A 24,457-nucleotide genomic window follows, 5' to 3' on the forward strand; every position below is an offset into this window, starting at 1 on the left:
GCAGCTACAAGAACAACTCTTTCTTTGGAGGGAAATCAATATTTTAGCAAGCTTTTCTGCCTCAGATCTCTCTCTAGTTTTTACTCTCAAGAGAAGCAGGTGTATTTTCTAAGCTGCTTGGCAGCCTGGGCATCTTAGCAGGGAGCAGTGTCAGGGATCAGGCTCTTGGTGGGGATGCAGCAGTCTGAGTACAGGTCTTCTCTGTGACCCAGTTTGTTCATGGGGTTGCAGAGGTCCCCCTGTCTGTCTGTGTCTCTATGTGTTTTATTCACCCTAGGTGTATAAAACCAGCTGTCCCTCATCCCTGTGCCTCTCTTTGCCAGATTCAAGGCAGGACTGTCTCTGTGATGTGCCAAGCACAATCCAAGTCCAGCTTCTGTTGGTGCTATGCAGTATTTTTGTGCTGTGATGCAGGAGTGATTCCTCAAAAATATTTTCTTATCTGAATAGCCATTTTTTAAGGCCTCTGCCACCTTCATGCCTGCACAGACCTCCAAAAGGCACATGATCCAAGGGAGCTCTGCCCAGTGCTGGGTGGTCTGGATGTGCTTGCTGCTCTGTGGGGTGTTTGCAGAGTTAAGTTGTGCTGTGGATGCAGTCATGGCCAGACACTGAACCCAGCCACAGCACTCAAACCTGGAGTCACCTCACTGCCTGTCACTGTCTCTGGCACCAGGATCTCCACTGCCCTGTGCAGAGCAGCTGCAGCAGGGGCCAGATCCAGGGCACCCATCCTGGGCAGCAAGTTGAGTTCTGCATCCCCAGCCAGCAGGAGCCTGAGGGATGGGAGGGCCCTGATAGAAGGAATGGGAGGTGCCCTGACCTCACCTGCAGGTTTTTGGGTGCCTATACTTTTTGGTACCAACCAGCAGGATCCAAGGCAGTGCCCAGCAGGCAGGATGCCACTCCATGGGGACAGCACTGGAACCAAACCAGTAAATAACAGGGAGATGGGAGAGCAATCATCAACATTATTCCTGCTCCCTCACTTTACTACCATATATTTTTTGCCTCTACTGTTCTTCTGGAGTGCTCTGCACTAACACATGAACCATCTCTGCCTTGAGCCACTGTTGTCATCTCCCCTCCTTGGCCGCCACTTACTACCAGGGCTCTGTGAGCCTCATCAGTTGTGGCGTGGGCTCACCAGGAGAAGAGTGAGTGTTTTGCTATTTCCAAGTTAATATGGGGCTTTCTTTGAATTATTGTTTTTTGAGCTGGAAGGAAAGGAGGCTTGTCACACAAGATACCTGCTATCAGTACACAAATAACAGCAAGCCCATCATCGAATGGAAAATAATCGCCGCGGAAAGCGAGTTGCAGAGCAGCCAGAGGGATTATTACAGGAGCTGGCAGTGGCAGTGCTGTCAAGCAGCCTGTGTCAGCACTTCCATTACCACCCACCTGGTTTAGCACAGCCCCCAAAGCAGGGCACGGGGCCACAGGGCCCCAGCGTGGGGTCATTTCTATTCAGAAGAGTTTCAGATCAACTGGCTTTGATTGGGTTTAAATGATGCAGTGTTTAGGAGGGAGAGAGCAGAAATGGGAAGGTGAGATGGAGGGAGGCATCTCAAAGAGGGGGGGTTTGGTACTCACAGAAGTGGAAAAGAGTTTGAGGTAGGAGAAATCAGGAGTTGGGACTGAAGAGCTGGTCCTCATGGCAGCAAGGTTCAGCTGTCACAAGGAGGGACAGCATGGGGAGCCACAGGTGGCACTGCCTGTGCCACCTTCAGCAGCAGTTCCTGGGGAGGCACCTGGCTGTGCATCAGTGCAGATGAGCAGTGCAGTTTTAGACTATTTATTTCATTCATTTGGCAACTTGCTGAGCTTCTGTGCAGAGGGAGCGCTCATGCCTTGTAAACTTTGCTCATTGAGTGATGGGAGCATTGTTTACTCTGCTCTGTGTAGTGGTGAGGGGCTGTATGCACCCTGTGCTGTCAGCACTCTTGGTGGGCTGGGTTCCTCGGGTTTTTCACTTATATGCTCTCCAAAACTGTAGTTCACATTCTGCTTGTGAGGGAAAGTTCTGCCTTCCAAGTGACACACTCCCACCCTGCAGTGCTGTCAGGGCACAGGTGCAGGGCAGGAGCAGGGGTGACTTCATGGCTCCATGCCTACCTTGTGTCCCCTGAACCTGAGCCCAGCTCCCAGCCTGGAGCCCATTACGGGCTGCTTTGCAGTGAATCAGACCTTTCCCAAGGGAATTATCTTGGATCCATATCAGTGTCACTGAATGAAGGATCCAGCCCTCTATTCCCAGTGGGATCAGGAGGGCTTGGTCAGTCCCTACCTGGGCTGGAATCCATTTGCAGATGCCCTCCAAAAGAGCCTGTGGAGAAATTCCTCCATACGGGGTGCATCTGCGTATTGAGCACGGTGCTTTCAGAGCAGGAAATATTCGGTTTCAGCACTTGGAGTTAAACATTTCCGCGGAGCCCAGGAGACCGTGCAAACAGCAGGAGCACCAAAGCTCTGCCTTTTCATCTCTCTGGCACCGGCGAGCGGGGGGTCGGCAGCGAGGGAAGCGCGGCAGAGCTGCGGAGGGTAAACACTGGAGCCGAGCCTACCGAGTAACCAGAGAGTGAAGGGGAGAGAGAGGGGCAAAGAAAACAAAAACACAGCTGCCAAAAAACAAAAGCCTGAAAAGAGCCATTCAGAGTCTCCCAGGAGCGGGTTTGGCACAGGGCAGGGAGGGATAAGCAGGGAGCAGGCATAGGTCCCCCCCTCGCTCAGGGATATGGGCCCTTTGTTTTGCCCTGGGCAAATCAATGCCCTCTGCTCCATCCAGAGGGGTGAGCACTTACACCCCAGCACCATCCACCCACACACATGATGTAGCATCCTTTGTTTGCTCCTGGATATCAGGATGACTCTGCTCTGCAGAGGAGAGGTAGGCTGTATGCATCTCTCTCCACCCTGGTGTTCACAAACCAAGAGGCCTGAAAACTTGCCATGCCCATCCTCTCCCTCTCCTCACAACCCAGCATCCTCCACCATGGAGATGGGTACCACTGCCTGGAGCAGGTCACCACAGCGTGGGTGTGTGCCAGGCTCTGGGCATGCTGCAGATGTGGAAGTTGCTGATTTGGGGAGACACATTCCAGGAGAAGCCTCTGTGGCCCTGCAGGCCTGCAGCGGTGCCACAGACCTGGGGAGGCTTGCGTAGGTGTCCTCCTGGCACGGGAGAGGATCCCTCCTTCCTGTCTGTCAGCTGCACTTAGCCCTGCTCCTGTGAAAGCCCCCCGGGCCAGGAGCCGGGGCTGCTTCTGTCTCCTGCTTTGCAGTCTCTACATCAGGGACTTGGCTGTGTGTCCCGGTTCCTGTTCTCCTGCCCCTCTGGAAGCCCTTGTTTCAGTGCAAGCATCAGCCTCCCGCACTCACCGGAGCAAGGGGATCTTCCCTGGCTGTCATGGGGATGTGGAGTGACAGCTGTCACATCCTTCCTTGGCACAAATTCATCACCGTATCATTGGTGTAGCTGGTGGGTAAGGCCACTGCTGCTCATTTCTCCTGCTGGCCTGGGCTGGGGTTGGGAGCAGTCATGGAAGACAGCAAGGCTTCTTCTCATGGCCTGAGATCCCTCCTGGTTGCCCCAGCCATTGAAATCCAAAGTCGCCTCTGCTTAGGAACATGCACCCCATGGAAGAGTACCAGAGAACAAGCAGGGTGTGAGGCCTTGGGTGTGCAGGGGGTTAAACATCCCAGCAGTCTGGTGTACCAGCTGGTTCCCAGCAGGGGACCCTGACTATGCACCCTGACCCAAGGCTGCCAATCCCAGTTCTGTGGTCCAGGACAGTCCATCACCTCCTGCAGCAAAGGAACATCTCTAGTTTCCCCGTGGAGCAGAGACACGGGGATGCCCAACCTCTGCTCCACTCTTTGGTGCTGCTGAGAGCATCCCAGCCCCAGCAGCCACAGCTGTGGTGGTGATGGGGGCTCGTGGGCCCCAGGGCAGTGGCCTGGGCCAGGAGTGGGGGTGTAGAGCAGCAGGGCGGAGGGCAGCCTGTTTACCCATCCATCTGTACACCCCACAGCGGGGATCCAGCAGGATTTCCCGTCTCTCAAAGGCTGCCTGTTTATTTTGGGAGGGAGACTCAGACAGCTCCATTGTTTTGCTGTGAAGTTGGGGTTATAAATAGCAGGTGGTCGGGGACGCTCCTGGGCTATTTTGGGCCCCCACTAGACAAAAGTGGAAAAGCTCCAAGAGGAAGATGGAATTACTGAAATGCCGACCTTTCCCGCAAGGGTCAGCAGGAGCTGGATGTTTGGGTTTGGGCTGGATTCTGGGCATTATTTAAACATGAGGGAAGGAGGAGAGAGGAGGATGTTCCAAGTTGCATGGGCTGCATGCTGCCAAAAACTGTGTGTCCTCCCTGGCAGAAGGGTGGTGGGAATGAGGGCCCAAGGCACCTGGGATCTGCCTGGGAGCCACTGGGGGTGGCCCAAGTCCAGAGGAGAGACCAGTCAGGTTTTCCTCCTGACAGCCCTGTTTCCATCAGGCCCTTACACTTTGTCCTGCTGAAGGGCAAAGATAAGCCAAGGTGACTCTCAAACTTACTTCAGACCCTTTCTCTTGTTAAATGCTTGTGCCAGGCAGTTATACAGAGAGAAGCAGCGACCCAGTAAAGCTGCTCACGCCAATGTTTTATCCTTTGAGAAGGTCTATTCCTTTAATGGGGATTCATTTAACTGGGCTCCACCATCATTAGGAACCATAAAATGGCACCTTTTGGCTCCTGATTGGAAGGCCACATTGCACACAGCCCCCTCGTATCCAGCACCGGCTGCTTTATTGTGCATTACTGCCTCTCACTCGGATTTAACCAATTTGATCCATGTCTAATACATAAATAAATAATCCAGCAGGAGGGTTCATGCTGGATGACAAGAGGCAGCTATAAAGCACGTTCCTCCCTGCCAGAGCCATCTGAGCCAGGCTCCGCACGCCCTCTCATGAGCAGAGCTGCTAGTACAGCTGGGAGAGGGGGCCTGGGGACCTGAGGGCTTCCCTCTTTTATGGGAACTTCATTGTTTGCTTTAGAGTTTTATTTTATGTTAAATAGACGCTGTATATTCCTTACAGAGGGGGCAATAAAGTTTCTGAGCTGGAAGAAATTGGCTTCAGATCAGGGAGTGAACCAGGGAGATGTGGCTGGGCAGGGAAGCAGAAGACAGGATTGAGAGTAAGGAGGGTGTGAGGAAATGTGCTGCTTGCAGATCTGCCCCAGAGGCTCAACCCAGCTAGGATTAGGGTACACAGGCAGCCCCAAATCTCACCCCAGGGACCCAGAACTCTGGGGTCTGGAGCTGCTGGTGGTGCAGGGGGGACAAGGGGCCCAAGCCCAGCCCTGGGAAAGGGTGAGCAATCCTGGGTGAGCTCCCTAGTGCATCCACAGCCTCACATCATGGGTTTTCCTTTGCTGCCCAACATTGTGTGCCCATGGAGATTTACTCTGCCCTTCATAGGGAGGATCATCCTGACCCACCCAGCTTCAGGAGTGTCAAGGAGGATAAAGATGGTTCTTTATAATGAGTTAATAGGAACAGTGAGCAGTGTAGAGTCAACCATCTACTCCAGATCATATCACCTGAACCTCAAATGGGAAGCTGGGTGTGCACAGGGGCACTTGCAGAATGTGGCTGTTGCTGTCTCCCTGTAAGAGTGGAGAGCCCACAGCCAGGCTTGGGATGCTCTTGTGCCAGTTGCTGAGCCACTGCAGGAGAGAGCCAATCCCTGCCCCAGGCACTGTAGGATGGAGAGTGAATTAGGGCTATACCATGAGAAAATCCCTGGATTTCAGTCCTGTGCTAGGACAGGAACCAAAGCAGAGCATGGATGATGCTGATGGCAGCTGATCTGAGCTAAAGCTTTTTCCCGTCTTTTCCTTCTCACAGGCAAAAAGAAAGCAACTTTGTTTGACAGCCAGGCTCCAATCTGCCCCATCTGCCAGGTCCTTCTTCGCCCCGGGGAGTTGCAGGAGCACATGGAGCAGGAGCTGGAGAAGCTCACGCAGCTGAACATCAGGTAAGCAGCTCCCTGGGGTCCATCAGCATCCCTGGTGATCTGGCTGAGGCACCTGCATGGGGCAGAGAAGATGGTGGTGCCCACAGCTACAAGATGTGGGGGATCTAGCCAATGGGGCAGAAACATTTCTCTGGAGTTCACTGCAATGGTAAAGGCAGGCAGAAATCCCTCCCAGAGGTCACAGACATCCCTTTCCCGGGGGAGGTGTGTGTAGTGAGCAGCTCTCATTTTGCTGACACCCCCTGATGGAGCAGCCCTGCAGCATTGGTGCACACTGCTCCTCAGCTGCCTTCAGCTCCCTTCTGCTACCCTCAGTGCAAAAAAGTCACCTATTAAAAAAAAAAATTGCCTTTTAACTGCTAGCAGTTATTTAGGAAATGGCTGCAGCCAAGGGTTGGCAAATCCCTGCCCCTGCCTTAATAAAAGTCAGCAGCCTTGGGAAAGAGCGTGTTTATTTCAATTATTAATGAATTCTCCGGTCATTAAAAGGTGAGGAAAGGAATCAAACTGCCTACTCGAAGCAAAGTTACATCAGCAGGTGGTAGGAGAGGAGGAACAGCATGTGTGTCAGTGTGTGTGTGCCAGGGTGAGGGCTGCACGTGGCTGTGCACAGTATGGAGGATGTAGAATCCATCCCTGCTTGGCTTGGATCTTCTTGGATTCAGTGATAGGCATTGCAGATGGCGGGAGCAGGAGGGAGCTTTAGTTAGAGAAGGAGACACCTCCCAGAATGGATCTGGGTTGAGATATCCCAAATTTGGCACCTGCACCCTCAGGCTGACACCCACATTCCCTGTGCATTGCACAGGAAGATAGGGAAGGGGGAAGCAGGGAACAGGCAGCCATTTATCCCCCGCGACACCCAGTCCCCTTGCAAGAGTAATTTATGGTGTAATTTGGGCCGCATCCAACTTAATAAAGGGCCACTGCAAATTAGTGAACAGGTTTAAATGAACAGAAGCAATTAGTGCTTGGAGGAGCCCATCAAAGAAGTTGGGCCAATATCAGAGTGAAACTGAAACTGCAAGCCAGGAGCAGAGGCTGGCTGGCGCGAAGTGGTGATGGGAAGGTGGCGTTTAATGGGAAAGGAAAGGAAACCCTAAATCATAAAGCGTGACAAGGGCCATTGTGGGCCAGCTGACAAATGAAAAAGAATGGCATTATTCCTTTAAATAACAGCAGCAGTTAGAGAGGAGGCAGCTCTCCCTGGCTTGCCCTCGCTTCCCTGGCCTGCTCCATTCAGCCACGCAGGCGGCGAGGAAGAATCAGAGGTCTTTATTAATTATTAAATAATGACTCGCTCCGTAGTGTGATAGATAACGTTCAATCTAGGCGATGGATTCAGGCCATGGAGGCTAATCTGTAACACAGCAACTCCCCATGGGGATGGGCCCTCCCAGTCCTGGAGGAAACTGAGGCAGGGACCAGGGCAGCAGCAGGCAGGGAGGGCAGGAATCGGGGGCGGGAATCGTGGGCAGGATTTGCAGTGGGGTGTGATGGGGTTGAGTCCCCTGCACTGCCCAGCCCCAGCAGGCAGCTCGCTACAACTCACTACAGTGGGTTGCTTCGTTTCCCATTCCCCCACCTTTCCTGCCTGGAGAAGCCAGGAGCAAGAACACATCAACAAGAGAAGAGAGAAACTAATAATGATCTCAAATAACCCAATAAACATAAAAATAAAATATAGGCCTATAAACGCGACGGGCACTGGCAGCCCTGGCCGCTCCCTGCCAATACCGACTTGTTACCGAAATGGCCCAGCAGCTGTTACTTATCAGTCTGATGGGGAGAAGCAAACCAGGGGGCTGCTTTCCAAGGGCTTTTTTCTTTTTTCTAATTTAAAGAGGATGCAGCCAATCATGGCTTGTGATGTTAAGTTTTAATAAACCTTAATGATTTGCAACAAAATCGTAGATTTCCTGTGCTTGGGGAAGTCAGATCCCCTCCTGCCCACTGAGCTTGCAGCACTGGAGGCTTGGTGGGCACTGGATCAACTCTGGAAAAGGGATTTCTCCAGGAGCTTCTAGGGGCTGAGATACAAGTATGCTGTAGGCACCACCTGGATGATGCTACCCATGTCCCAGATCACCACAAGCAACTCACCCACTCCAATGAACCCCTTTCTCATCTGGTGGGAATGGGGTTTGCTACCCCCAGAGAGAGGGACAGTGCTTTTTCCCTCCAAGGGCAGTACTGGTGTGGCCATCCTTGCCTCAGGACAGGGACATCTCAAGGTCAACCCAGCTTGAGCATCTTGCAGCAAGGCAGGAGGAGCCATGCTGGCAACAGGGCAGCACCCACCCATGCCTCAGCAGTCCCGTGCATGTACCAGGGACTAAACTCAGCTGTTGGACCAGTGATGGACATCACTCAGGAGGATCCAACCCTGCTGCAGGGTCCAGCTTTCCCTTGAAAAAGCTACCTTGGGTGGGAATGAGGCACCTGGGTTTCTAGCTCTGCTGCTTTCTTGGTGTGTCCAGTCTCCCACAGCATAGGGAGAGACCTGCTTGTGCTCACCCCACGGCTCCTCCACGCTATGTGGGTCCAACCGAGCCTTGTGCTCAGCTCCACGCAGCCAAGCAGAGCTCTCTGAATGCAAATTTCATTTCTGAGCCACTGGCGCTGTTTCAAGAGCCGGCAGCCTCCGAGCCCTTTTTGGTGTTACATATGTAACAGCCTCATTGAACTTGACATGTCAAATTCAGGCCATTTGTGCAAAATCTCCCTTTAATAATACCGTTTCATTTCGCTCAAATGAGACTTGAATGCATGTAAAATGGAAAAGGATATTTAAGCGCTAACATTAGGCAGATGTCTTGCCAGAGGCCGATTGAATATATGAGATTTTGAAGTGCTTAACACGTTTTCGGTGCTCCCTCTTAGAATATGTCACCTGGCTTTCTTTTTTCTCCCCCTCTTTCCCTCCCCACCTGCCCCCCCCTTTAAGTGAAGGGTATAAATTGAAAGAAAACAAAACTACAAGCCTTGGTTTTATGGGGTTTAACTCTTGCCAGGCAAGACTGTTGGTATTCCTCCTCCAAAGAGAAATTGCCTTGGAGCTCACCTTTGCAGAGCACAGGCTCAAAGCAGCAGGGAGTGGGAGGCAGGTGAGGGGTGGCCCCGTGACGCAGGGCAGAAGGGATGCTTTCCTTGCCCTGCCTGTGCAGTCAGAGAGCAAAAGGTGCCCATCTGAGCAGCTAAATGCCCCCCAAGGCAAAAATAAGAAATAATAACAGCGACCCTTTGTGTGTGTCTGTGCCCTGTGCCTCAGCCAGGCTGGTCGACACAGAATACATGAATATTCCTGGTTTGTGTGCATGAAGCTGATCTGGATGTGAGTCTCCTATCCTCACTCAATATATATTCACTTGTTTTACACCTCATCCGTGTTAAAGGCAAAGCACACTGTCGGTGGCCCCAGCTCCAAGCTTCAGCTGCTGCTCTGGCAGCATTTCCCCAGCCTAGAACTACCGAGGCAGTGCAGGTGGGCACTCTAGAGCATTCTAGAGCAGCACCCAGGGGTGTCCCTCAGGACACACACACACACACACCCCCGTGTGCATTGCTGTGTGTCACCCTGCAGGTAAATACTGTGAGCAGAGGTGGCAGTGGGCAGCAGCACCCTTCATCCCTGCCTGCTTTCCCCAGGCAGCAACCTCAGAGCACTGCTGATGGAGGGGAGGCTGGGTGGAGAAAGGCAGGTTTGGGGCTCTGGTTTGAGTTCAGGGTGGGGGGAAAGATGAATTTGAGGGTAGAAGTAAAGGAGGAAGTAAGAGCTGTAGAGCCAGCCTCAGCTGATGCTCCACAATGATTCTTTCTAGAGTTTGGGGAAGAGACATTTATTGGCCATTTAAAAAACCTTAGGAAGTCTCATTACAAATATTACAGTTGCTGAGTTCAGCAGTTTGAAGGTTGGGAATGTGCCTTTGGATGCAGTGGTTTTAATAGCATAACAATCTGTTCTTGAATATGCAATGCTCCTTTAAAAAAATATTCGGTGGGGGGTGTTTTATTTCACTGTGTGACAGCTGACAGATTCTCCCCTGCATTAGCAGCAGCAAGTCTATGCTTCAGAGCTGGGATTTCACCTCCCCAAAAATGGATGAGGTGTATCAGTATAGCTGGGGAGTGATCCAGAGGGTGGAGCAGTGAGGGTGATGATGTTCTCAAAGTGCCCCATGGCTGTGCAAACTCTCCCCTCATTCACTTTTCTTTCTTTTTTCCTTTGCAATCAGTACTGATTATTCTAAGTATGTTTGTATCACAAAGCCTGTGCCCACCTGTTGCCTGCTCCCAGCCCAGGCCATCAGCTCTCATTGCTCCTTGCCATTCTGCTGGGGGCGTAGGGACACATCCCTGCACATCCAGCATCTCAGGAGCTACTGATTTCCCCTAATGACCTTTCTGTGTGTCCAGGAATAATTCCTCTTCTGCTTCTGTGATTACGAAGCATTTCCTGGAGCACAGAGGGCAGCGGGGTCTCGCACCTTGGTGCAGATGCAAAGTGCTGCAGGCTGTTTTCTGTGACCTCAAAGGTGCTGTCACAAAGAACCAAATAGTGTCAGGCAAAGGAGGGCAGAGTAAGATGTAGTGGGAATGCCTGTGTCAAAGAGGGTGAAGTGCCCAGATGGGGGATTTAGCTTGACTTTTGGAGCCAGCTTTGATTCATGTCAGAGGAAAAGAGCCAACCCTAGGACTATGGTGATCCAGCTCCTGTAGCAGCATTCAGTGCACCTCTGCCCAGGCTTAAATCTTCCTTTGGGTTCCATCTGAAGCTTCCTCTTCCTTGTTTGCACACATGCTCTGTTCCTCTCACTGTTCTTAATCCACTCTTTTTTTGCAGCTGAGGTAGAAGCAGAAAGTGCTTCCTCAGTCCCTGGCACTGCACAGAGCATCTTCACCCTGCTGGGAGGAGCTTCAGCTCCTGGTTTCTTTATGCAGAGAGGCACAGTAGTGACTCTTCTCAGGGGACAGAGGCAGCTCTGGGTCCAGTGGGATAAGAAATGAGGAGGAAACTGGCAAGATAGCTGAAACACAAAGGCTGTGGGGCCTTGAGAAATATACTGGTCACAAGGCAAGTTGACTGTTCTTGAGAGATATATCTAGACCTATGGAAATGCGTTCTGCTTTTCACAGGTTGCTTTCCCAGTGTTTCATGGTCTTTCTGATTAAAGTCGTCCCATGCTAGCCCCTCAGACTCTGCACTGGAGACTCCTGCTGATGGACAGGCTGGCAAGCACATCATCCCTGTGTGCCCAAATGACAGGGGCTTGATCTGTTGCTCCTGGTCACAACAAGGACCCAGAGCAGGTTATGAGATGTGCCTCACACCCCTCTCCTGCTCAGGGAACCCTCTGTTCAAATACAGCTGCTCCTTTCCTTGCACTGCCCCAGAGCAGTGTTCCTTTCATTTCTGTGGGCTCTGCCAAGCGCTGTGCTGTCCCAAAGGACCTTTGGAGGACCTTCCCAGGGCCAGTGTGGGCGGGTGGCTGCTGGGGAAGGGCGAGTGGCCGTGCTGCCAGGCCCTGCAGGATAAATAGGGTGTGTAAAACACGAATTAGCTCTGTTGTCATGTGTCACATCAGGGTCATGGCTCTCACCTCAGGTCTCCTTGATTTATGCCTGGGGACTTTAACTTGATGACTTCCCCAGACTTCTTGTGCAGCAGATGCTGCAGGTCCCCCAGCCTCTGAATGAGAGAGGTTAGAAATGGTTTTGAGTGAAGGGTTTTTTCCAATGCTCTGTTGGAATACATGATTCCCTTCCTTGCATGCAGTGGACACCTGCAGGCTCTGCAGAGAGAGGAAGGAGCCCTGACCAACAAGTGAGATTGCAAGCAGGCATTGCAACGTCCTGCTCCTCAACTTACCACATCTCTTTCTTCCTTCTTTTTCCCTCTCCTTTTTCCACCTTCTTCTTTTCTTCTCTTCCCTTTCTCCCCCTCTTCTTCCCCCTCCCTCCATCTCTCCCCACCCCCCGGTATCAAGGCGACATCTCCAAGCCAAGTACTTTTAATTTCGCCCGTGGCCCTTGCTGACACGGTGGATATGCACAGCAAGTTAAATTCCCGCCTGATCAATAAAGCAGAAGCAGTGTGTCCGACTGGTCGATATTTTTTTATCTGTCTTCAGCCCAGTCCTGCTGATGACAGCCCCCTGCGCTTCAGCAAAGGCACTCAAGGGCATCGGGCTTTGGCAACACAGCGCTTTTTTTTTTTATTTAAATTTTAAACCCAGATGCCTACAGAAAAAAAAAAAAAAAAAAAAAAGTTCATGGAGTTTGGCCTTTGCTTAATAACGTTTTATGATTTATCTTAATTTTTAATTGAAAAAAATTTGCGAATTAATTGATTTCTGGGACTTGCCAATTAACATTGTAATTGGGTGCATGATAAATTTCAAGGGAGCATCATTTTTCTCCCTCTCCCCCTTGTCACGGAGAAGGGGAACTGCGAGGGCAGCTTCTTCCTATCCATACGACCCCCGTTCTTTCCCGAGGTGCTGCTGCCCTCCTCCCCCCTTGCTACTGTATCTTAAAGAAGGAACAAGAAAGCTAATAAAGTCGTGTTATTAGAGTCTCGCCAGAGGTGACCCCTCAAGGCATAAATCCAGCCCGGGGAGATGCTGGGGACAGGTGCTATTAAGTGCCTGAGTGTGCCTTGCAGGTGGGACTGGGCACCCCTCCTGCAGCCCCCTCTCCCTGGCTGTGCGCTCCCAGGGCTCCCAGCGCTTTCCCAAAGGGCTCTGCTGTCCCCCGAGGTGTTCAGTCAGGCAGTTCATTGGGTGGGATGTCTCCTCAGTGCTCCTCCTGGGTGTGAGACCTCCATGATTGCCCTGCAGCCACTGTTCACCAGCAAAACCAGGCTGTAGGGACAGGCTGGTGTTTGGGAGCTGCTCCAGGGACACAGAACAGGTTTTCCCATCCTGTTCTGCCCTGATTCCCTGGGGGAGAGAGAGTCCTGCCCCACAGCAGCAGTGGGACATCCCATGCCACCAACAGCAGAGGTGTTCAGCACAGAACCTCAGCCCTCAGTCAGGGGGGTCCAGCTTCATTTTCCATTTTTTACAGATGCATCTCCAGCTGGGTGGTATCACCTGAAGCTTTCTCCAGCAGTTTGACTCCTGCCCAATTTAAATTAGACTTGCCTGAAGTGTCGGCTTCTTGGTGATCCCCGAGCAGGGTCAGGACCACCTGCCACCACAAGGCAGCTAACAGGGTCACATCCATGTATGTGATGTGTGGAGAAGTTGGTGAGCTGGCTGCTACCAAAATGAGGAGTGAGGACACAGTGCAGGGTTGGGGCAGTGAGAATGAGATGTCCTGGGGCACTGAGACAGAGAGTGAAACAACCAAGTAAATTGAAGCATGCTTAGTCTCTAGTGCTTCTCCCACCCACTCCCCATGCTAGTATGGATCACCTCACCACAGTCACCTCAGATGTCCCATGCATGCTCCAAACCCCAGTGGGCTTGGATGGTGCTCCACTGTGCCATCCTGGTGCTCCTGCTGCACCCCAGTCTGGGCAGGGAGTGAAGGATGCCAGACCAGGTGGAGGGTCCCAGTTCCCTGGCAAAGCCACAGCTCTTCCCACCAGCCAGGACATCAGAAAGGCCAGGAGCAGCCCAGCTCCAGGTCTGCCAGTGTTGGTGGCGGGGAAACATGAGGGAATGGAGAGAAATTTATGAGGAGAGGAGTCTGTTTATTATCTAGCCAATGTGGTGCTGCTGATACCATGGATTTATCCTCTTTCATTCCTGCTCTGATTTGTGTCCCTGCCCCTCACTGTGGCAGATTAATCATGGACAGAAAGGGAAGAGAGACCCTCCAGCTTCCTCCTGAGCATTTAGAGGGTGGCAATGACAGCAGCCTGGACCCGTCACCCACAGCTTTTCCTAGGAGAGAGCCCAAGCCAGGCAGCTGCCTGCCCTGCTTAGAGATGCCCTGTTCCTCTCCTCCATGGCAGACCCCAGGGCAGGCAGAGGCTGCTGCCCATAATCCATAGGTGGGAAGCCTTTCTCATGGGTCAGAGCTTCCAGGGTAGCACACCAAGTGAAAAAATGTGTAGGTCATGTTTTCCCTTGCTCATGCACTGCCCCAAAAGGTCTACGAACACTCCTTAAATTGCCTTCAGACCTGTGGTACCTGCAGTCCATTCCCTGACTCCTGGATATGGATTTGAAGGCTGAGGTTTGAAACTCTGGAGGGCAAAGCCTTCCTCTGAGAGCTGCTGGCTCTCAGGGCAGCAGGAGGCTGGGAAGGGGTGTGTGGAAACCCAAGGGTGAGAAATAAATCTCCGGTCAGTTATTTGCCCTGGGGCGATGCACGTCTTCTGCAGAGCCTCTTCTGAACTGCCACATGAGCTGGGAATAATTAAACAGTCATTACAGCCATGGTAGCAAAGAGCCCCCCAAATCAATCTAATGCATGACCTTTCCCTCCAATTTTCCTTTTTATTTTTCCAGCCACCTCCTTTTCAAATAGTGGGAGAGAAATGAAACTACCCCCCAGCCACAGTCTCCTGTTTGGCCCTGCACACATGGACCATCACATCCTCACCCAGAAATCTGTTATCCACTCTGATGGGGACATGGGGTACCAGAGGTTGATAAAGGAAAATCCAGCAGGGCAGAAAGAGTTGGGGATGTGAATAGGACAGAGCAAATAGGGGATTTCAGCATGGTCAGGTCATGCCACAGTGTTTTATGATTCTGCTGCATTTCGTCTCTTTGGGGGAGGTGGGTGACTGCCCTGTGGGTCAGATTTGTCACAACTGACTGTGTTGGTCACTGAGGTTTCACAAATACTGACAGGGAGAGCATGTGGGAAGCATGTCTGGCACTGCAGGAGCAGAACATTTCTAGCCCTGACTGCAGTCTCTTTGGCAATTTATTTGCATCACTCAGCCCCTTTTCCTGTCATGGCTGCAGGTGCCACTGGGGGAGCCACAGCAGGGTAAAAACCCCAGTGTGCTTCCTGTGATGGCACAGACCTCACCTGGCCATGCTGAGGGCTGTCACCTGCAGCTAGGTGTAAAATCAAACTCCCATTTCCTTATTTAAGCATCAAGTGACACTTCCACTTATTTAAACTGGCATTCACAAAAATCCAATTCCCTCTCTATCCAGCAACTGCTCCATTACACCTGGAGTTCCATCCACGGCTCTGCCAGAGGCTTTCCCTGCTGCTGGGGCTCCCATCCCAAGGCTGCATGTTCAAGCCACGAATCCTACAGCTAAAAATAAATTGTTTTCAATTGTTTTTTGGTTGGTGGTTTGTTTTGGGTTTTTTTGGTTGGTTGTTTGGTTGGCTTTTGGGGGTTTTTAGTGAAATACATCCATTGTCAGCAGCCTGTAGAAATCTTTTGGTTTAGCAGGATCTCATGTGGGATCTGCACAGGCTGATGCCTGTCAAACAGGGGAAGGGGTTTTGTGGAAGAGTGGCAGAGCTGGAAGGCTCCAGCTGCATGGCAGCAGCTCTCTTACCTGCTCCTTCAGGGATAAGCAGAAGCAACTGCAGCTGCCCCAGCTCAGAGAACTTCACCTTCAGCTAATGACCTGATTTTTCCCTGTGGGAAGAAGCAGCAGCTTCCATTCATGAGGGTGATAAGGGACCATTCCATGCATGTTGCCTTTTTATTTCCCATGGCAAGCACACCCCAAAAGGCAGGACCATAACAAAGTAAATAGACTTGGAAGTAATTTTGTGTAACAGCAACCATGGCAGGGGTAGAGGAAACCCCAAGACTGTGGATAAGGAGGGCACATACTTGGCTTGCCGAGCTGCCCTTTGGGAAATCATGACAGAAGCATTGGGCCTGAACAGCCCCTTGGAGCTCACTCAGGGACACGCCAGGGGATTCCCGGCTGCACCTGGGGATGCTCCTAACCAAATGTGTGTGCCTAGCATTAAAGGACATCTGCGTGTCTCTGGTGTAGCCTGAGTTCTGCTTTCACTGTGAAGAGCCTTGCTGAGAGGAAAGGCTCCTCTTAAAGCTGATGGTCCCTAATCTAAAGGAACAGTGTGTCCTGGAGCACGGAGGCTGCCAAAATCGCTGGGTCTTCCCAGGGTGTTCCTTGCTCTTCTTTGGTACTTTGGGGGGTTTGCCTAAAAGGTAAAGAAGTTGTTTTGCTGTAATGAACTAGATAAACAATTCCCCAAATAGATTAAAACTAACTGTAACTTAGAAAAGCGGGTAGTAATTATATTTTATTAGCTAGCAAAACACCATTTTTTTATTTCGTAAGATAATTCTGTGTAAATCACCTTAATTAGAAGTGTCAGATGAGCCCGTGAATATCGTACTTAGTAACTAATTTCCTATGTACAGGTTATAATTTAAAACACATGGATCACTCGCTGAGTGGAAATATGCTAGCCATGAAATAATGTGGGGAGTGTTGGGGTTATTACTATGTAAATGTGTAATCATTTCAGACCACTGCAGCCTGGCTGGGTGATTAAAGAGAATCCCAAGGTCTCCAAAGATTGTGCTGTCTGCAAGGGCCTAGAGCAAAAAAACTTTAAAAGGCACCGAAAAGTGTTTGAACTTTAAAGGTCTTGATTTCCCTTTTACCATTTTTAATTTGTCTGCGGTGTTTATGGAGGGGAAGGTTTCTCTTTGCTGACAGCCTTTCCATCCTGAGCCAGCTGCCAGTATTCTTAAGAGGTGCAGGGGGCTGCAGCCCTTGGAATTCAGGGGGCTCTTTAGTGGGATCAGGAAAAACACGCTTAAATTGCAGGGTCTGGGTGCTTGGATGATCTGAGATTATGCCTATTCCTAACCCATCTCTGGATATTAAAACAACAAATTTCAAACTCTTATTAGTGATAGAGTAGAGCTACATTGCAAAAAAGGCAGTGAGTATTAATCCTCCAGATGAAGAATAAAATAAAGTCTGCCAAGTTATCTAAACCACTCCCCTTCCTTATCGGTCCCAACAGCAGAGGCTTGATCTTTTGGCTGACCAGAGAGACTCTCATTCTGAAAACTTCAGTTTCCTGGCCCCAACACCATTTCTAGGAGGAATTAATTATATTCTTCCTCTTTCCCTTGAAAACAAATAATTTTAAACACCTTTAACAAGAAAAGGGAGGAAACGGGTTTTTTTTTTAACAAGGCGTTTGGATTATAAAAAAAAAAAAAAAGTTGTTTCACACTTCATGTGATTGAGAAATTCAGGGTAGAAATTCAGAGGGGATGGAAATCTTTCCCATCGTGCTTGTTCTTGCACAGGCTTGAGGAGGTGCCAGGGCTGTGTCTCAGTGGGCAGCAGGAGCTAATTCTACTCTGTGACACCTCCTGGGGGTGGAGAGAGCAGAGCTGGGGGACAGGACACAGGGGGCATCCTGTACCCCTGGTGAGCATCCTGCAGCACATTCCCTCAGGGAAGTGGGGCTGTGTGAGAGGTGATGCCCCAGCCCATCCATCCGTGGTCCCCAGGATCCATAGCTGGGAGCGGAGCTGTGGCACTGGGAGTGACCTGATGGCACTGGATAACTGAGTGTTTCCACCATTTCAGGGCAGGGGGCAAAAGGCAGTGCCGCTGGGAGAGAAGGGGGGCCATAGCCCCAGGAGAAAACACCTTCCTCCATCCCTGCTCATTTCATAACACCCAGCCATCTGCCAAATCAAGGCAGATTAAAGCCAGCCAAATTCAATTTTTCCCTGCTGGCACTGCAGCTCGGCATCTGGGGCTAAAGTGTCCCCGACAAAGCGAACATGACAGGCACATTGCTTTTTTGTCACATCTAGTACCGTGTTGATCTTCTAAAAGTCTCATAAAAATTTATTGATGTCTCCCATATTGCTGTGATTGAGAAGAAAGGAGCGCGGGTGTGCGGAGCCGGGCGCGCGCGCGCGGGCGAGCGTGTGTGCGTGTGTATATTAATGTTTCTGAAGTAGATCTGATTTGATATGTCTTGTTCTATTGTCAGCATCTGTTTAGCGAGGCTTTTTAATACTTTCTGGCTGCCGATCACTCATCCTTAGCCTGGGATGCAGGCTTGCATACAAATTTTGTTATTAAACACAATTCCATTCCCCCCCCTTTCCCCAGCCCCCGCCTCCCCCCTCCACCCACCCACCCACCCATCCATCATCTCCCCGGGGCTATGGGGAGCTGGGAGCCAGCCACCCCACCAGCGTGTGCTTACAAGCGCAGGCACTGGGCTTGGCAACATATTTCAAGAGCCTTTTGCCTGCTGCAGGTGCTTTGCATTGACAAATCGAATCATGGGGAAATAATTTATTTCCTAATGCTGTTTGCAGCATGTTAGCAGGAGAATTTACATGAGAGAGATTACTTTAATAACCAAAAAATTACAGTGCAGGCCTCCCCGCCATGTCGGCTTTGATATGTAATTGTTTCAAGTTTAACCTGTCTGGAGGGGGGAAGGTGTTATTAAATCTATAGCATCTCCCGCTGGCGAGGGCAGGCGAGGAGGAGCACCGGGTAGGGACCTCCTTCCCAGCTAAATGGAGAGCAAGCTGAATTAACAAATCACTCCAGCCTCCAGCAGAGCTGCTGCTTCCCCGGTGTGCCTGGAGCTGAGGAAATCTTTTTTTCCCTTTCTCTTAGACCGATTTAATCTCCTTCTCTTTCCTATTCTCCTTTTTTTCATTGTGCCTGACCCTTCACAGGGCTCACCACCTCTGCTGCCCTCTCCCTGGCTTTCTTCCCTGTGCCCCTGCAGACTTGCTCTTTGCTTTTTCCCAGCGCTGGGAGAGGAGCTTTGTAGGCCCCAGGTAGGGGGAGAGCCGGTGTTTGACTCATGTGGCTGGTTTGGGGACTTCCACTCATATGACCACTTTGTTACAGCTGGAGAAATAGTTGGCACTGCCCTCCTTCCATGTCCCTCCAGGCAGGGTGAGGAGGCTTTTGTTGGTCCAGGGAAGAGGAGCAATGTGCTTTGCTATTTGACCTCATGAGATCTCTCGAAGCACTCCCCTCCTTGCCTGCCAGTTTTGTGACTGACCTCGTTCTCTTCTCTCTTGGCAGCAAGAACTCCCTCCTGAAGGATGCCATGGCAGCAGGCACCCCCAAGGTAAGCGAGCAAACCTCAGCATATTTTCCCTGTCCCCCAAGGGATGCTCTTTTCACCCCTTCACCTTCCCAGCCTGCTACTTGATGTGTCCCAGGGAGGTGCCACACTTTGGGGGCTGGTGGCACTGGGGAAAGCTGCTGTCCCCACTCAGCCGAAGAAGCTGCTGGGCTCTGGGGCTCCAGATTGTGTCTAATGACAGCTAATGAAAGCTGATCACACACAGCCTGAGCTCAGCCTGGGAAATCACGTGTGGGAGCTCCTGGAGCCAGAGCCATATGCCAGCTTTGGGAGGGGAGAGTGGGCTTGCCTCACAGGAGTGAGGCACACCCAAGGAGGAGCCCAAATCACTAAAAGACCCCATCTTGGTCTCAACCCCCTCCCCAGGACCCTCTTCCCATCCCCTTGGCTCACAATGCAGAAATACAAAACTTACAGAGCACCATGGCATCACTGCAAAGGGCTTAATTTACTGATTTGCTGTCAGCTGGACCTCATGTGGCACAGGGGTGGGAAAGACAGAGCTTGGGCAGGTGAGCAGGAGGCAGGGAGCACTGCAGGGCACTGTACAGCCTCTGAAAACCATGCTGTCTTCCCCAAGGTGGGCAAAGGCAAGTGCTTCAGGTTTTCCTACACTTCTGATGACACAGTCCAAGTGAGGGAGGCTCCTGGCTTCCAGACAAGTGCAGGGCATCTCTCACAGGAGATGTCTTCACGCTTGTTTTATTAGAATTAACTTCCAGTCTCATTCCCCATTGGTTTTTCTGGAAGCTTATGGTGATTTTTTTGGCAGATGATGTCAGAAGCAGCAAAGACTGACATTTCAGTTCTAGATTTTCTCCTTGGGGCTCGGTGTCTTGCCAAATCCATCAACACCTTGTCTGCCCCACCAAGGGAGAGGCCTGGGAGTCCCTGTGCTGACCTGAGCTCCTGGCAGATAGGGATGACTCCCAAATAACTCCAACAATTTCCCAAATCCTTCAAGGGAAAAAAGAAATTGAAATGATACTCCATAGTGTTCCAGACCTTTGTCTCCTGCATGACCATACTTTCCTCCTGTGCCCTGGAGCAAAGTACAGTCATGCAGGACAGTGGAGACCTGACTCTCCCACAAAAACATGCAGAGCAGAGAGGAATCCCCAAACCCACCACTGCTGATAATCCACAGAGTGTGAGGCTGCCTTGGGATGTCTTGAAGGAGCTGGAAAGGGCACCAGCAAAATGAAAGCCTCTGGACTGCAATCTTCCCATTCCCTCCCCATGAGGACTCATGTAGATAACTCAGCAGTCCCAAACACATCTCCTGTGAGGGAGAAGGACGGCTAGGAAGACAGATTAGCTGTTTGGAGGCAAACACAGTGAGTGACTGACAGAGACCAGATAAAGAAGAAGGTCCATCTCACGGCAGGGCCAGGCTTTTGAAGTTTCCATTGACAAAGAATCCCATTTGCCTTGAGCGAGGGGATTAAACTGGGACTGGAGCGTCGTTCTATGTAAAAGAGATCAATCGTCCCCTGTCACCACATGGATCTTTTCCCTTTGCCCGTCACGTCTGGGACTAAGAACATTAACTTCAAGAAGCCGGGAGAGCAGGGAGGGAGAGGGTGAAATCAGGAAATCTTTCATTCCCTTCTCAGAGAGCTTGAAAGCTTCTCAGCCCAGGAGGATTCATTATTTCTATGTGGCTTTTGCTGGGAGACAAGTCCTGTGTGGCATGGGAAGGCACACTGCTGTCACCTTCACCTGAGATTGGTATTAAAGGCCCCTTTGTAATCAGGTGGGATTGAGGAGGAGGGTGGTGGGGAGATGAAGGCTGCTCCTTTCCCTTGTGCCCACTGCATGTTTGCAGCATGGGGTATGAATAGCTCATCAGGTTGTGAAGTCCCTCTGATACAGTCCTAGGCAGAAGGATCGGGTACAGACCCCTGGAGTGGGCTGGCAGTCCATGTCAGGCACCCAGGCATCACTGGAGGTTTGGCAGGCACCTCCAGGGAAGATCTGTACCACTCTGAACTGGTGGAAGGGGACTGCTGCAATGTTTCCTGGCCAGTCCTTTTCCTGGTGCCAGCAAAAAGGCCAGCAGGTCCAGCAACTCAGCAATGGGAGAAGGGGCTGCACCTCCCCATCCCCCTGAGGAGCTTCCAATGGCAAAACAAACAAAGGCAGGCTGGTTTCACTCAGGGACATGGAAACTGGAATAACTGCAGGCTGGTAGTTACACCTGTGGTCACTCTAACTCCACTTTAGGGCTCATTTAGGGCTTTTGCCCATAGCATCACTACCATTGCCACTTCTGTGCTGGCCTGAGGCAGCTGGAACTGGGGATTTAATCTTCTCATGCTCTGTGGCCTAGCTCTGCTCCCACTCCTTCCCCACAGTTGCCCCAGCAAGCCTCTCTCTGGGCAATAAAAGACCAGATGTGAATGCATGTCCCTCTCTCTCTGCTCCCCTGCCCCTGAAGAGCTGTCACTCACTGCACTGGGTCAATTTTCATGGCAATATGTCAAAGAAAATCCAATCACTCAACATGGGATGTGATGAATGCAGGATTATTGTATCAGATTCTTCTATTATCAGAGCTGACTGAGGCAGTGACAGCCAAGCAAGGGCTGCAAGCTGGGGCTCCAGCCAGCACCACTGCTTGGTGCCTGGGCTCTCTCTGCAAAGGCAGCTCAAAGGGCAGTGCTGAGCGCCACAGATCCTGATCAGTGTTCAGGATCCTCATCTGCCCTTAGAGACCAAGCCTAATAGATGGTGATACACCAGTGTGGACAAGGCACTTGGACAAGCAGATTGTCACTCAGAAGATCCCTTTCTGAAGGTCTGTCCAAGCCAGCCATGACCCAGACCTCTGTGAGGCCTGAGCACTCTCCAGCATGGCCAGAGCCTGGGTCTCAGGCAGAGCAGGCAGCAGGAATGTCTCACAGAGGCATATGGAGCACACCAGACTCCATTTGGACTGGTGGCTGCCCAGGAGTCTGCACACAGCTGTCAGCAGTGAGAGGTTCCCTTGGATATCCTTCCCACACTTCATGTTCTCCCCTTGCCTTTCTCCCCTTGCCTCAGCTGCCTCTTGCAAGGCAGGAGAGGAGCACACATTGGGTTGGACCCATGTTGGTGAGGTAAATCCAACTGTTCCCACTGTTCCTTGAGCAGCTGGAGAGTCAGCATCCCCAGATCCTTCTTGCTACCTAAGAGCACTTCACTACTGCCTGTATTTCAGGGTTTTAGCTGCAGACTGTTACCTGTAACCAACAGGTAAACTTATATCCCCTGTGGAAGAGCTGGTACTGATCACTGAAGGGGAAGAGACTGGGTTCATGAAGCATCCCAGCTCTTGTGGTGGATTCAGCATTCATTTTCCATTGCTAACACATGGCTGCAAATTGCCTTTCCCACTCCCAGTCCTGGCTGTGCTCTTGCTGCACACACTGATGTGAGTGGCCACGAGCAAAATGCATGCCACGCACCCAGCAGACGCCTGTGGCTGGTTTGTTTAGGTGTGCACCCAGCTCCACAGAGGGTGCCCACAGGCAGGCAGCCAGCTCTCTGCTCCCAGACCTCCGGCAGAGCTGGGAACCCAGCCACAGGGCCAGAGCTCTTTGCTTCCCCCACCCACCCCTGTGATTTTACAGCTTCACCGAGCAGTTTGAGAGAGAATTACAACATCAAGTGGGAAATTTGACCACTAAAGCCCTCCAAGGAAAAAGAGCTTTGAAGCAAGCAAGATTTGGAGCCTTAAACCTTGACAGAATGTCTGTATTTAGCCCTTCCCAGCTGCCTCACTTGAGATGAAATTTCTAGCACGATCATTTAACTTCTTCATATCATGTCCATGGTGGTAGGAATGGGGGACGGGTGTCGGTGCCCTGGGGTTTTAACTCCTTCTCTTGTGTCACTGACAGAGTGGGAGGTTGGCAAAGTCATTCCCCTATCTGTGCTCCCTCCCCCTGTAACTGTGATTTACAAGGAAAGATTTAAAAGCTAAATCCGAGTATTGTGGCAAAGCTATTGCCAATCTGGGGACATGAGAACGGCCCACAGATATGTGAAGGAGAGGAAATTACGTAAAATGAGTGTTAGTTGGCTTTGCTTCCTGCAGTTTGGGGTGATGAATACCAGAGTCACTCCAAAACCAAGTATCTGCCAGGTTTTATTCCATAAAACAAATTGCCCCATGACCAAACAAAGCCCCTCACACCCCTTGGGCCAAACAGCTGTACCCTCGTGTCAGACCAGGGGAAACCACTGCATTTGTCAGAAGGAGCAGAGAGGGGCAGACCTGGGCCAGATCTCTTTCCCCCTCCATCTCCAGAGTGCTGATGGGCAGTTCTGCTAGAAAGGGGCCCCTGTTCCCTCCATGTAGCTGGTGTCTCTTCCAAGAGGATGCAGAGCTCCATTACAATCCCAGGTGTCACTGTAATATGCACAGAAATTAATTAGTAGCTCACATTTCTATAAGCTTATTCTGCTTGGGAACCACTGGAATTTTTCAGTGAAGGCCATAAGCTGCTGCTGCCATTATTTCTATTCGCCATTCACACCCTTCTCACATTTAAGCCTTTCATCCCCAGCTCCATCACACCTTTATCTCTGCCAGCTAAAAGCCACTAGATAATTTTACCTCTAACTTTTCCCGGGAGCAAATGTGGACCCTCCAAAAGCTTCTAGGAAACTCAGCTCTAATAGTAGCATCTTTGTGTCAGGGATCCTCCAGCAATAACATAAAAAAAGGCTAGCAGAGTTAAGGGGGGAAATCACAGCAAGGCCTGGTATTACTTATTGCTTTCGGGTTACAGTTCCCAAGTGATAACAGCTATTAGCAACACTTTGACGTCTTCCCTACCGTGGAGGGGAGGGCAGGAGACAGAAAACATGTCAAGCCATCACCTCCATGTTAAGTGATAAGTACCTATTTAGACGGCAGAGTTAAGGCTGAATGCATCAAGCAGGGAACACTTTATGCCAAAAAAAAAAAAAGAAAAAAAGAAAGAAAAAAATTTTAAAAGGCCATATAGATACATAAAAAGCAGGGTTAGGGTATTTGTTCTGCTGACAGCAGCTGTGATGGATTGTTTAAGAAAAATAGACTCCTTATGTTTTTCCAGGGCTCTCAGAAAGAGGAGCCCAGCACTTTAATACTCTCAAATGACTGGCCTTGAGAGGCAGCAGAATGTCAGAGCCACGGGCTGGGCTGTCCTGGCGCTGACACCTGCCCCGGCTGCCGGCGAGAGGCCGCACTTCGGGCTGGGGGCGGCCTGTGCCGCCAATTTCCATCCATTTCCCGGCGCTGGCGGCTGCTCCCTGACCCCCGGCCCTCCCCGTGCTGCCCAGGGCCCACGGCTGCAGGTCAGGAGCCGCTGGTGGGCTGGCACGGGTGTCCTTGGTGAC

General features: G+C 51.1%; 1 protein-coding gene across 1 annotated transcript in view; it reads left to right on the top strand.

The window, feature by feature from the left end:
* RNF220 (ring finger protein 220) overlaps window positions 1-24,457 on the top strand; it is a 214,594-nt gene that overhangs the window by 126,915 nt on the left and 63,222 nt on the right. The window contains exons 4-5 of the mRNA XM_059478087.1: window positions 5,896-6,025; window positions 19,024-19,069. Of these exons, the coding sequence (XP_059334070.1) occupies window positions 5,896-6,025; window positions 19,024-19,069 (176 nt within the window). The remainder of the gene's footprint in view (window positions 1-5,895; window positions 6,026-19,023; window positions 19,070-24,457) is intronic.

The sequence above is a fragment of the Ammospiza nelsoni genome, chromosome 9, assembly GCF_027579445.1.
Source record: "Ammospiza nelsoni isolate bAmmNel1 chromosome 9, bAmmNel1.pri, whole genome shotgun sequence".
NCBI lineage: Eukaryota > Metazoa > Chordata > Aves > Passeriformes > Passerellidae > Ammospiza > Ammospiza nelsoni.